Source organism: Oryza glaberrima, chromosome 12, assembly GCF_000147395.1.
Source record: "Oryza glaberrima chromosome 12, OglaRS2, whole genome shotgun sequence".
Taxonomy (NCBI): Eukaryota; Viridiplantae; Streptophyta; class Magnoliopsida; order Poales; family Poaceae; genus Oryza; species Oryza glaberrima.
In genome coordinates, this window is record NC_068337.1 from 11,745,017 (window position 1) to 11,758,412 (window position 13,396).

General features: G+C 43.4%; 1 protein-coding gene across 1 annotated transcript; it reads left to right on the forward strand.

The window, feature by feature from the left end:
* Positions 1-10,267: 10,267 nt before the first annotated feature.
* LOC127756910 (uncharacterized) lies at positions 10,268-12,893 on the forward strand. Its single transcript, XM_052282292.1, has 3 exons — positions 10,268-10,459; positions 10,570-11,058; positions 11,203-12,893. Exons 1-3 carry the CDS (start codon positions 10,451-10,453, stop codon positions 11,257-11,259), a joined length of 555 nt encoding a protein of 184 aa, XP_052138252.1. The 5' UTR covers positions 10,268-10,450; the 3' UTR covers positions 11,260-12,893.
* Positions 12,894-13,396: the final 503 nt, after the last annotated feature.

Sequence of the window (13,396 nt, forward strand, 5' to 3'; positions counted from 1 at the left end):
CCGCTTGGAAAGTTGTGTTATCACTGAGTGTCAGATTTGTAGCATTTATCTTTCCTTAATTTTCTTTCCTTCACATCGGAAGGAACACGATGACGTGGAATTATTTAGAGCCTACTAACAGTCTAACACTACCTATATTGTAACTTCTCTTATGGTAAGAGCTAAGAGATCTGTAATTTCTTTTCGAGTCTTTTTACATCAAAAGAAGAAAAAAAAAAGAACAGAGGTTCTTAAACCAGATTCGCTGGCGTGCGTGCTACAATCTTCATCCTACAGTATCTGCATTGTATAGCAGTAGCATTACTATAGGTTAATACCATATGAGTATGCAAATTTATTCTAGATGTTCCGCGGTCGTTGATGAGCGATATGAGTATGTCTTTTGTCCCTTTCTGGTATTCAGGCAGGCTAGTCTGCTACCCCGTCACACAGTAGCACGTGGTGTACTCCACTACTGACCAGCAACGACGTATACGTGCGTCAGGTAAGTCAAACACAAAGCCCAGAGAGAGGGAGAGAAGCGAAGCGAAAAAGGTCGCTTTGCCTTTTGAGTTTTGACTACTACATCCCCTACTTTTTGACGATACAGCAGCAGCGTACAACACATTCGGTTGCTGTGATGGACTTCACATGTGGCGGTCTCTCTCTCTTGTGTATACTGGAGTACTACGTATGTTCTGATCTGCCGCTCGGCGTAAGGAGCACCAGCACCAGCAGCGACCACTGCCGCTAGCATCAGCATGCATGCAGGCCTGCGTTGGGATGGATCATGGATGGGTACGTTGGATGCGCGCGCGCGCGCACACACACACGCCGGCCGGCCACGGACGACTCGGACACGGACGGTCACGGGCGGCGGGATATCGATCGAGATGGGGACCGGTATATAGAACGATCGACCAGACCAGGGGCCGGGGTCGGTCGCTCCTGCGTCGACCTGCTCATCGAAGCAACGGTGTCATACAGTTCGTCGATCCATGCCAAAAAATTAATGGCCTCTGCATCGCATGGGGTCGCAGGATCATGCATATGCATTCATGTTGCGAGCTTCAAAAATCAGAATTACTAGCTAGTACACCGGTGTGTGCAACTTTTGGACGACGCTAGCTAGAGGTATATGAGAGCGACCTTCGAGTAGCGTACGCAGAGCACTGTGGTAGATATGTGTGGAACTGTGCATACGTGGGCCTAGACACATGCGTACGTGACTATAATTTATAGATCATGCACGGCAGTTGGGCGGTTGTTCTTGGACAGGAAACCTAGCTAGTCAGTGTGGTATCCAAACATTCTCAATCAAAACTTAAAAAAAAAACTCAGTAAAAATCACTAGTACTTGGTTGGGATAGGCCCATCTTACTCCTAACCATAGCAAATGTACGATTTACGTTATGAACATACTCCCCTCCCCCCTCAACTACAAGACAAAAAAAATACACCCTCAACTATTAAATTCAAACACATTATGCCCTCTTCCCTCTTCATTTTTAAGCAGTTTCAATCTGACCTGTCCCATATAGCATCACAACTTGGCAGATAATATAGCAATAGATTGGTAATGCCCACTTATCATTAACCATTCTTACTTCTTCCACCTCCCCTTTTATCCCTTTATTTTTCTCTCTATGGTCAGGTGGAACCAAAGGCAAGTGAAGTGCGAGGCCTAGGGTGCACATGAGAAGGAAATCTCAGGGCTCAATGGCGAGGGTGGACAAGTAGGACATACTAGCACCAAAGTGGAGGCGGCGTGGGCATGACGGTGATGGTACTTGGGGGAATAAAGAAACCTAAGGAGGTAACAGAGCTCAGGGAGGCACGGCGATAGTGGAGCTTGGCGGGTGACGATATAGAGCTCAACCTCGACGAGGCAACGAACAATTATGCGGAGCTCAATGAGACAGACAAGTCAGATATCGTGCATGCATGACAACGCTGAAGTCGTTGCCACCTAATTCGTCGTTGATGTAGTTGCCGCCTCCATGTTTATTTTCCATATCTTGCCTTCGGCTCACTCCCTTCAACATCCATGGCCTTGTGGAACTTGTGGCCGCCCATGGTACCAACGGGAGGGGGTGCCTCCCCTTATCCCCTCTCCCCTTCTCTCCACGAGCCCATGGATGAATCCAGGTTGTTGACAACGACGGCCGAAAGAATATGGGTCCTGCTAAGTGAGGGGGATAATTTTTGCTGAGAAGGCCTCTTCCACCATTTTGGATTGCCAACTCAACCAAAACCACCTGAAAAATAGGGAGGGAGGGGGGGGGGGTAATATATGTGTCTAGATTTATTATCCTTTTTAGGTAGTTTAGATTTAATAGTTGAGTGGTATAATTTATCTGGTTTGTAGTTGAAAGGGCAAATCATACTTTTGGGATAGTTGAATCTAAACCGGACTTAACCAAAAAGAAGTAAATAAAAATAACTATATAGTACTTGGGATAATGGACACAATTGAGGTAGCTGTAAAGAACAAGTCAACCCCTAAGGCCACAACTCTTTTTCTTGAACTAATTAACGAGGCCTCTTGTTGCTCGTTAGCACCACCATAAAACTCTTGTTTATCCAAAATCTAAATACTACTCCCTCCGTATTTTAATGTATAACGCCGTTGACTTTTCGACTAACGTTTGGCTATTCATTTTATTCAAAATTTTTGTGTAAATATAAAAATACTTATGTCATACTTAAAGAATATTTGATGATGAATCAAGTCACATTAAAATAAATGATAATTACATAAATTTTTTAAATAAGACGAATGGTCAAACGTTGGACAAAAAATCAACGGCGTCATACATTAAAATATGGAGATAGTATTTAATTTGGAAGCTTGCAAACGTTCCAATTTTTTTGTGGCAGAAATGGTGCAAGAGGATGCATGGTTCATGGTTGAAAGTTGAAACACGTACGACGTAGATCAGTACGTGTGAATTCAACGACAAATTAAAGAACAATTGGCAAATTGGCAATATATGGTGAGCGACAGCAAAACAATCTTTCCTCGAAGGATTTCTCACTACTCAAAGCTAAAACAGGTACGTCCGTACGTGTACAATTAATGGTCAAATCGAAAAGGATAAATTGAGGGATTTTGTAAGAGTTCCTACCACGCGCGCGCGTCTTCATGCATGATAAGCTACATATATATGATCTGTATATATACTGCAAAGATGTAGGATCCGCGTATAATGGGAATGTTCAACGACTAAAAAAAGCGTATATATAACGGAAAACTGTTTTGTTTGCATCATCCAAATGCAAAATCTTTCTCATTATGTGGTGCAGACGGAAAAGAAAGAGAATCATCGCATTAACTGTTTCACTGGTGCTTTCATTGTGTGCACAATAAAATCTCTTCTCGATCGAATCTCTCACCGGCCCCTACAGGCGTGAATCGTGTGATAGTATTTCACCGGTCAGCTACACTGTATCATGGTCCGAGCTCTATCCTTGGCCTGCATCTTCTTTTTGCTCGTCAGTGCAACAACTCACACGGCTAGCTACGTACCTAGCTAGATATATAGCCACCTCTCTCAACCAACCAGAAGGGATCTCGATCGTCGTCGTCTTGCCCTACAACCTTTCCACACAAGTCAAGAGCCCAACAAACCTTTCCACAAGTCAAGACATGCTTGCATGCAGATCAGACAGACATGCCATCTTCGATCGATCGATCCGACGAAAGAAAAAACAAAAAGAGATAAACAAAGCATGTTATGGCTGCATGGCTCCAGAGCTCTACTAACAGCTTCTACTAGCTAGCACTGAGAGCTCTACTACTACTCCCTGCGGCATGCATGCATGCACGCACAGTGTGCCCGTGCCACGCCGCTTGCAGAGAAAATGCAGATCGATCGAAGAAGTTATAGCTAGCCTCGCGTGCCGCGCTAGCTGCGATGGATGGCAGCTAGTAGCAGAAGCAGAATGGCAGGCCGGCCGGCCATAAATCTCCATTCAAATGGAAAGGACGCCGATCGCTGTGGACGCGCACGATCCTTGTTCAATTCGTTCGTCGCCGTCCATGGCATGGCAAGAGAGTAGTAGTAGCTGTAGCCTGTAGCAAAGAGAGCTCGCACCATGCAGGGCACTGCAGCGGCAAGCGAGCGGCGTGGCAAGAGCCGATCGAAACCTCATCGTGCTGCTGCTGCTGCAGCAACCGTCGTAATGTCGTAGCAGTAGCACGCACGCTGCGCGCCCACCCGGACCACCACTCGGCACTCGCTGGTTGCTGCTGCAGCACAGCGGCCTGTAAGGTCATAAATGAGTGAGGGCATTCAAGTGTGTTGCCCAGGATTGGGCCTGTGTCTCTCTGATGTCTCATCTGACTTTGGGTTCTTCTATTAACTTCAGAAAAATTCTATGTAACAGGGTTCGCAATAACTTTGTTAAATTGAATGTCTGCAGTTCCAGATTTAATAAGTACTTTGATTAATGAGGTCTGATTGGTTGACGCGTACAAGTTTTAATTGATGAGGGCTGTTATAAAACGGGATCCCGTTACAACGGGATAGACATATCAGGTCCTAGGTATCACAGATATCGGGTACCATGTAACTGGTACCACAACATGTATCAGGTATAGGTACTGTCTTATAGAAGGGTATCATGTTCCAACGGGATACCATTGTCTAAATTTTCTGTTAATTGATTTGTCTATATACTTAGTGAGATACATACGATAGTGTTGGTAATGGTGGGTAGTGATTTGTCTCATCTTCAATTCTCAATACGTTTATAACTTTTTTAAAAAAAATATTTGGAGGAACTTCTCTCCTTCTAAATATATTTTTTTCCTACTCACCTAGTAGCTTCGAAGTTTCGTGGAGTAGGAGTAGCTTGATTCCTCTCCCACTCTTTAACATTCTTTTTTTGGAGGTCGAATTGGAGTTAACTTATGTGTACATATATCTGCGTCTAGCATCTACTATTACCCATTCTGTTGCGAGTTGGGTGTAGAAAAATAATGTCTACGAATATCACATCAGCTGACTACTGGTCCCAGCGTCCTGGGAACCTCTACAAGTCTAGGACAACGAGATGCGTTTTTCTGGTGTCTATATATACCTTTCAAAACCATAATAGTATCATTCTCCTTCAACTTCCCGATGCTCCCCTAGAAAGTACTCCATCCGTACCATAATATAGGGATTTTGATTTTTTTTCTTGCACTGTTTAACAACTCGTTTTATTTAAAAAATTTGTATAAATATAAAAAACGAAAAGTTGTGTTTGAAGTACTTTGGATAATAAAGTAAGTCACAAATAAAATAAATAATAATTCTAAATTTTTTTAATAAGACGAATGGTTAAATAGTGTAAGAAAAAGTCAAAATCGCTTCTATTAAGGGACGGAGGGAGTAGTATTCTCAATCCACACATGACATATATCAACCGTTCTTTTGACATTTTGGTCCTTTTCAAAAACTTATTTCGAAACTAGTCCCTGCCAAAAACTTCAATCAAAAATAGGCCGTCGGCTCAGCGCCAGGGTCCTTGGCGCTGAGGTACTACAGAATAGCGCCACAACGATTGGCGCTGACAGTCTACCAGCGTGGCGACCGAGTCGTTCCACCCGCCGACATGGCGCTAAGATGCCGAGGCAAAGCGCCATGTACATTGGTGCTGAGATCCCTGCCACTTCAGCGGGGGATCGGCTCGGCCGCCACACTGGCACGGGGTCAGCGCCAATGTACCTGGCGCTGCTATGCATAACTTCAGCGCCAATGTGAGTGGCACTGAGCCGACGGCCTATTTTTGGTTGAAGTTTTTGGCAGGGGCTAGTTTCGAAATAAGTTTTTTAAAAGGGCCAATTTGTCAAAAAAATGGATATATCAGGGGGTGTTTAGGATCTAGGGGTGTAAAGTTTGGGCGTATCACATCGGGTATTATATAGGGTGTCGCATGAGGTGTTCGAGCACTAATAAAAAAACTAATTACAGAATCCGTCAATAAATCGCAAGATGAATTTATTAAGCCTAATTAATTCATCATTAGCAAATGTACTAGTAGCACCACATTATCAAACCATGGAGCAATTAGGATTAAAAGATTCGTCTCGCAAATTAGTCGCAATCTGTGCAAGTAGTTATTTTTTAGCCTATATTTAATACTTCATGCAGGTGTTCAAACGTTCGATGTGAAAAGATGTAAAATTTTTGTGTGGGGACTAATCAAGGCCTTAATCTATCTGGTTATGTGTGAAAAATATCAAAACCATCAACACTTCACTAGAAACACATGCTTCTTTTGTTTGGTTTTTTATATTTTGGTTCTTTCTAGAACTTATTTTATAAATAGACCCTTTCAAAAGTTTATTCCAGGAATAGACCCTTTTGTTGGCACTAGTGACCATGGCACCGAGGTTCAATGTCTCGGCGTCAACGACATAGGCACCGACACCTGCACCACCCTAGCAGCTGACTGGTGCCAGTGACCTATTTCTAAAATATTCTTTTGGGATAGGGTCAACATCAAAATGCAAATTTTTTTTCTTGCCAATAGGTTCTCACCATTGAAGACAACAGAATTAAGGGACTATTTGTATGAAAAAATATTTACATTCTAACCATTTTTGGTAAACTTTTCTATAAATAGGTCCTCGGCGGTTGTCTCTTTGGCATCAACCCCCTTAGGGGGCGGGGGCGGGGGGGGGGGGGGAGGGTTGAGGGTGCTAGCACCAGTGTTTTTGGAACCGAGACATGGAACCTCGGCGATGTCAAAACCTTGTTGCCGAACAAAGAGTCCATTCTTAGAATAAATTTTCTACAAGTCTATTTGCAAAATAAGTTTTTAAAAATGGGCAAAATGTAAAATATCCAGCTTCTTTCGTGCCATGGACAAAATTCCATCGATCTCATTCTCCCTTCAGTTCCATAATTTTTTTAATGTCTCGAAGAACGAAAATATATTTTTGACTATGATTTTTCTATTATAATATGTAAAAAAATAAGTGATTACTTAATTTTATTAAATTATTTTTTAAGATTAATCTATACCTCGTGTTATAGTAAACCAAATATTGTAAAAGCCATTGATAGTTATAGTTTAAATTGTTTGACAACCATCTCCAAAACATCCCCAAACTAGAGGGAGTAATAAGTCGCATTACTTCTTCCTAGCTTCGTAGTACTAGGATACATAACAGTTGACTACTTCTCCAGCGTCTTGGGAATCTCTACAAGTCCCGAACTACAAAATGTGTTTTTCTAGTGTCTATGCTGGTTTCCCTTTCAAAACCACGGTATCATTCTCCTTCAGCTTCCTGATGCTCCCATAGAAAGTAGTGGTCTCCTTACAAACATGATATAATATTAATCTATCAGGTTATGTGTGAAAAATTATCAAAACCATCACCTTGTGTTCTTTTTAAAACTTATTTTATAAATAGACCCTAGAAAAAAAATTATTCAAGGGCTAGACCCTTTTTCTTGGCACCAGTGGCCATCAGCCCATCGCTACTAAACAAAATCATTTTTCATAGCACCAGCATTTTATTTTTGCTGGCATATTTAATGAACACCCGCTTATGAAGATATTTGAGAGAAATTCTGGTCACCAACCGCTAGTAAAAATTAAGTTTTGCTGGCTGTCACTTAAGAAACCCACATACAAAAATATAGGTATTTTTGCAAGCAGGTTTCTTAAGTGAAAACTAGCAAAAATCGGGTAGTAAAGAGCACCGCCAGTGAAAAACATCATTGCACAATAAAACAAATCACCACCTAGTGCTCCTTATTCACCCACAGCTCCTCCTTCTTCTCTGGTTCCTCCTCCTCCCTCTAGATCCACCCACCACACCGTAGCACCCTCTCCTCCTCCCTTCCCACCGGTGGCGCCGGCGGCTCCGGCGGGTGGGGAGCTACAAAGAGGCGGATCCAGCGGCCACCTACCTCTACAATCGCATCTCTCTCACCTCTCCATACCTCTCCCATCTCCCTTCCTCTCCCTCAAACTCTCGTCTCCCTTCCTCTCCCTCAATCGTGGGTGGTGGCAGCGGCAAGGGGAGCTGCGGCGACGAAGCTCGAGGCGTGGCCGCGGATCCGGCGGCGGCTCTGGGCACAAGCGGCAGCTTGGGCCGCGGGCGACTGGGAGGGGATGTATCCGGCCACCGCCGATGAAGAAGAGGCCTAGTTGCGATGGAGGAGGTGGATCTGGTAGCGGTGTGGGGCGTGGTGGGCGAATCCGTGGCCGGGAAGGACGTGGGAGTTCGATCCACGGCCTGGAGGGGCGCGGGCAGCAGGCAGCGAAGGAGAAGGGCAGTTGCGGTGGAGGAGGCGTATCTGGTGGCGGATTTTCAATTCGTTTTTGCTCCAGGAATTGTTTTCGCTGGCAGGTATCTTAGCATTGTCACCAGTGAAATCCTATTTTCAACGGTGGTCGTCTTAGCTTGGCTGAAAATGCTTTTTGTAGTAGTGTGGTGCTGAGGTCCAATGTCTTGGCACCAATGACACAGACTCAAACACCAGCACCACCCTAGAAGCCGAGATGTAGAGGGGTCGATGCCAAAACGGCTGGTGCCGATGACCTATTTTGGAACCAAGTAAGTAATAAGGAAAAAAAGAAGGCCCTACTGGTAAGTATATAGTTGAGTTTATGGCCTTGTTTAGTTCCCTAAACAAAAACTTTCACCCATCACATCAAATGTTTGAACACATACATAGAGTATTAAATATGGACGAAAAAAAACTAACTACACAGTTTGCGTGTAAATTGCGAGACGAATCTTTTAAGTCTAATTGCGCCATGATTTGATAATGTGGTGCTACAGTAAACATTTGCTAATGGCGGATTAATTAGGCTTAATAAATTCGTCTCGCAGTCTTCTAGCGGAATCTGTAATTTGTTTTGTTATTAAACTACGTTTAATACTTAAAATGTGTGTCCGTATATCCGATGTGACAACCAAACCCAAAATTTTCCCCAACTAAACAAGGCCTATATATCAAGAAAACAAAAGTTCCTAGTACTCACCAATAAAAAGGATCTCACTTCGCCAAGCATATGTACTCCCTCCATCTTAAAAAAAGCTAACCTCGTATTAGGATGAGAATTATCCTAATACAACGAATCTGGACATATGTTAGCTTTTTTATGGATAGAGAGGGAGTAGGAAACATAGACTAATGCAAGGATGTGTTCTATCGTAGTACGAGGTTGGCCTTTTTTTTTTTACCAAGGGAGTAGGAAACACATACTAATGCAACACAGTATTATAAAGGGCAGGTCGTACAACATTCTTTATAAATAACATTGACATTAGCATTCATGTATATCTAGCACTTGAATTTATATACTTGTACGATCAGTAGCTAGTACAAGTACTAGTAAATTGGCATGGCATTGCTGCGCATCAGTGTTCAGCTCCATCATCAACAGTTGATCTTTCCGCTATACGAACTGTGTACTCCAGTAGCCTTTGCTGTACGTAAGTCGATCGTATGTAGTACTCGGTACTAGTATTTAATTATTTCCCCGGTTTTTAAATATATGATTTCAATGATATTTTAGATTCCTTCAACTACTATGTATTCATTGTATTTAAAAAAAATATGTAATTATTTTTATTTTGTTATGGTCTGATTTATCGTTAAAAATTATTTAAGCATGACATATAACTTTCTTCGTGTGTGTTAAATTTTCCAAATAAAACGAAAGATAAACAAATCTCATCAAGGTAACGTCATCATGTATTTAAACAACCGAGGTACTCCCTCCGTCCCATAATATAAAGGATTTTGACTTTTTACTTGAACTGTTTAACCATTCGTCTTATTCAAAAAATTTTAGAATTATTATTTATTTTATTTGTGACTTACTTTATTATCCAAAGCACTTTAAATATAACTTTTCGTTTTTTATATTTGCACAAATTTTTTAAATAAGGCGAGTGGTCAAACAGTACAAGTAAAAAAGTTAAAATTCTTTATATTATAAGACAGAGGGAGTAGTATTATCCAAGCCCGTAATCAGCATCTAATGATGCCAAAATAACACCACCGCAGCAGCACACCGGCGTGCAGTGCAGGTTGCTGCCATGTCCAATAAAAGCTGGGTTTGCTCGTCAAACCGGCCAGGACCACGCCCATCCCTGCACCCTATGTCTCCCCTCCTCTCTTCCCATGCCCGGAGCGAGGCTACAGTAGCTAGCTGATGCTCTTCCCTGTGCTGTGGGGCCCACTCCCTGACACGGCCCCTTCCGTCGTCCCTGTACTAGAGAGCTCAGCTCATCCTTCAATTCGAGCCTTCCTCAACGCCGGTGTCTCGCGGAGCCGAGAGGCGCGAGAGCTCTCGATGAATTCGTCTCTTTCTCGCTATAAATACTGAAGGGCTACCTACTCTCGGTCGATCGTCGTCCCCACTGATCCACTCTCCTCTCTTCTCTTCAGACTTCTCTTCTCTTCTTCTCCCGTTTTGTCTGCCCCCCCTGCATTACGCCATAGCTGCCGGTGACATGGATCAGGTAAGCGTCAAGTTGCCACCATGCTGGCAGTAGTAGTAGGTGTGTTGGTCTCCTTGTTGGTTAATGGTTGCTATGGTTCGCATGAGCATGACTGGATCGTTGTGTTGCAGAAGGGGAGGAGGAGGCACGTCGTGCCGGCGTTCGGGGAGTGGAACTACTACTACCACCACCAGCAGTATGACGACGAAAACCACCACCAGGCGCCGCCGGAGGTGATGCGGTCGGCTCCCGCCGTCGCCGTGGCGGCGGCGGCGGCTGACGACGAGTGGTACGCGTACGGCGGGGGCGCGGCGGCGGAGGCGTGCAGCGACGTGTGGTTCAGGTACTCGCCGCCGCCGCGGAGGCCGACGCCCAAGAAGGCGAGGAGGCCGGAGGGGAGGGTGGCTCCCGAGAAGGCGGCGCCGTACGACGACGGCGGCGGCAAGGGGAGGCAGCAGCAGCAGGCGGCGCGTGCTGCGAGGGCGTACCATTCCGGCGGGGTGGCGGTGGCGCGCACGCCGGCGAGGGGCGGCGCCACCTGCAGGGTCGTGAAGCGGCCGGTCGACGCCGACCTGTACCAGGTGCCCCCGCCGGAGTTCGTCTCCCGCCGGCCAAGACGGGTACGTAATCAGCTGCGTTTTCACAGCAGCAAAAATAATTAATATCAACTCTTTTTTTCCCTAATCAACTGCTTTTTCAACTAAAAGTACAACTGTTTTCTAATAAACGTACACTAATTGTTTTTTCTTGCAACCATTTTTCAGAAGAGGGCCCTGAGTAGCTTGTGGATGGGTTGCTTGGGCCTCAACTGCGTTGCATGAGAATGCGATCGCCATGAACAAACCAAGCTAACTTTATGGACTAGTATTTGTGTGTGACTCTGTTTATCTCTCTCTCTCTACAGTAAGCTTGTAGGTGTAGCTAAGCTATAGCTAGGAGACAGTTTAAGTTGTAAGGGCAGATCTTGTCATAGTAGTTTGCTACTTCTACTACTATAAATCTAAAGTATGAGACCATTTTCTAAATCTGTAGACCAATTTTTTGAGTTCTTGATCACTGGTGCACAAATTGCTGATGGGGAGTAGTGGCAAAATGCAACCAATTTTATTGGGAGTGTTGCCATCCGTTGTTTAGTGCATGTCGTTATCAAACAAACTCTAGCGATCTGAGCAAAGCTCTGGGCTCTACCGGCCGGACTTGAATGTAGTGCTGCCACTATGTGTGATGTGCTTTAAATTTACATTACACTTTTGAGCGACGCATTACCATCATCCATGACAAGACTTTTCCTGAACGCCAGTGACCTCGCAGCAGCAGCTGCTGCGTCGATCTGCGTTTCTTCAGAAAGGCTCTCAACTTGATGAAGATGAAGTGACAAGTGTGTGTGTCTGTGCCTGTGTGACAGCGATTTTACAGTGCCATTTTCTAATGCCTGACCTGAAATGAGTCAGCGAGTCGGACCGGCATCTGATTAGTTTAACGGTCTTGTTAATGTGTGTAGCTGAAAAAAATGCGTCAAAACAATCTTTGTCTTGATTAGCCTCCTCAGGCCGGGTTCAGGATGAAACCGTCCATGAATCCTGTATCCATTGTGTGATCGCCGACGTTTATATCATTGTGAACTTAAATTCTTCAAATGCAACATTTTGAACTTGCAGGGGGGCTGTATGAAAATAGAACCGGCACGAAGCAGAGCAAATGACTGTACTTGCTCCGAATACAGTACAAAATGGAAATGCTTCCAATATGGCGACACATGGCCCCCAAAGCTGTGGTTTTCTTTTCCCTGACAAGCTCCTTTTTACTCCTATCTAGGAGAGCGCCATTAGATTGGCAGAGTTTACTGTTTGACGTGTCGGAGGTACAGTTGATAAGAGATCACACTACTAAAAGAAGAAATAATGGGGACATTTAACTCTAGGCCATTAAGGTGTGGCAATTAATTATTTGCCACTCGCTGTCTATGACATATCGGCCCTCATGTGTCTATGACATGTGGGTCCAGTAGCAAATCATTTATCACCATCCGTAAGAGTGGCAAATAATTAATTAATCCGAAATAGTGGCCGATTCATCCCAATGGAAATCACTAGTCAAGAAAACACCAGTGTTTGATCTGGCAAGCATGAACAAATACAAGCCATTTTTTTAAGATATCACGTGACTACCAGCCGACCACGTAGGCAAAAATACACCTTAAAAAGTTTCTCTCCCAGTGTAAATTAGTTCTAGGGCTGGTTGCAACTTTTCAAGTAAGAGATTTCAGTCATCATACCTTTTCAATCTGTAAAACTGCACTGAACAGACAAAAGATAATAAGCAAATCTCTACTACTTAAAAATTAAAAAATAAGAGGTGATCCTATTGTCCGTAAAGAAATCCGGGCGAAAAAAACCGTGCGAAAAAAAAGTCCGATCCAAAAAAAGGGGCGAAAAAAACAAATCTTTCCGATAAAAAAAAGGGCAAAAATAGGGGAAAAAATCGAAACGAATCCGACTCCACCGACGCGGTAAAGAAAAGGTGAAAAAAATAAAAAAACTGCGCGATTCCAAAGAAAAAGGAATTATATGTGACATGGTAAAAAAAAGAATCCTATTATATGTGACACGGTTAAGAAAATGTGACGCGGTAAAAAAAACAAATCGAATCGGATTCCATCGACGCGGTAAAAGAAAAATCGGGCAAAAAAAATGAATCTGTAAAAAAATAGATCCGATTCCAACCTGAAACGGAAAAAAACAAAAAAAAAAGTCCTTTTCCTACCAAGAAAACAAAAAAAACATAGATCCAATTCCCGCAACAGAAGAAAAAAAAAGTCCGATTCCTACAAAGCAAAAAAAACAAAAAAAATCCGTAAAAAATAAAAAAAAATCTAAAAAACATCTAGAAATGTCCGACACTATAAGAAAGTGGTGAAAACAAACGATCGTAAAAAAAAATGCACGAGAAAATATAAAA

Bases quoted from the DNA above. Each gene is read 5' to 3' on its own strand.
- LOC127756910 (XM_052282292.1), top strand. The intron at 11,059-11,202 runs GTACGTAATCAG...ACCATTTTTCAG, and splicing joins TCTCCCGCCGGCCAAGACGG to AAGAGGGCCCTGAGTAGCTT.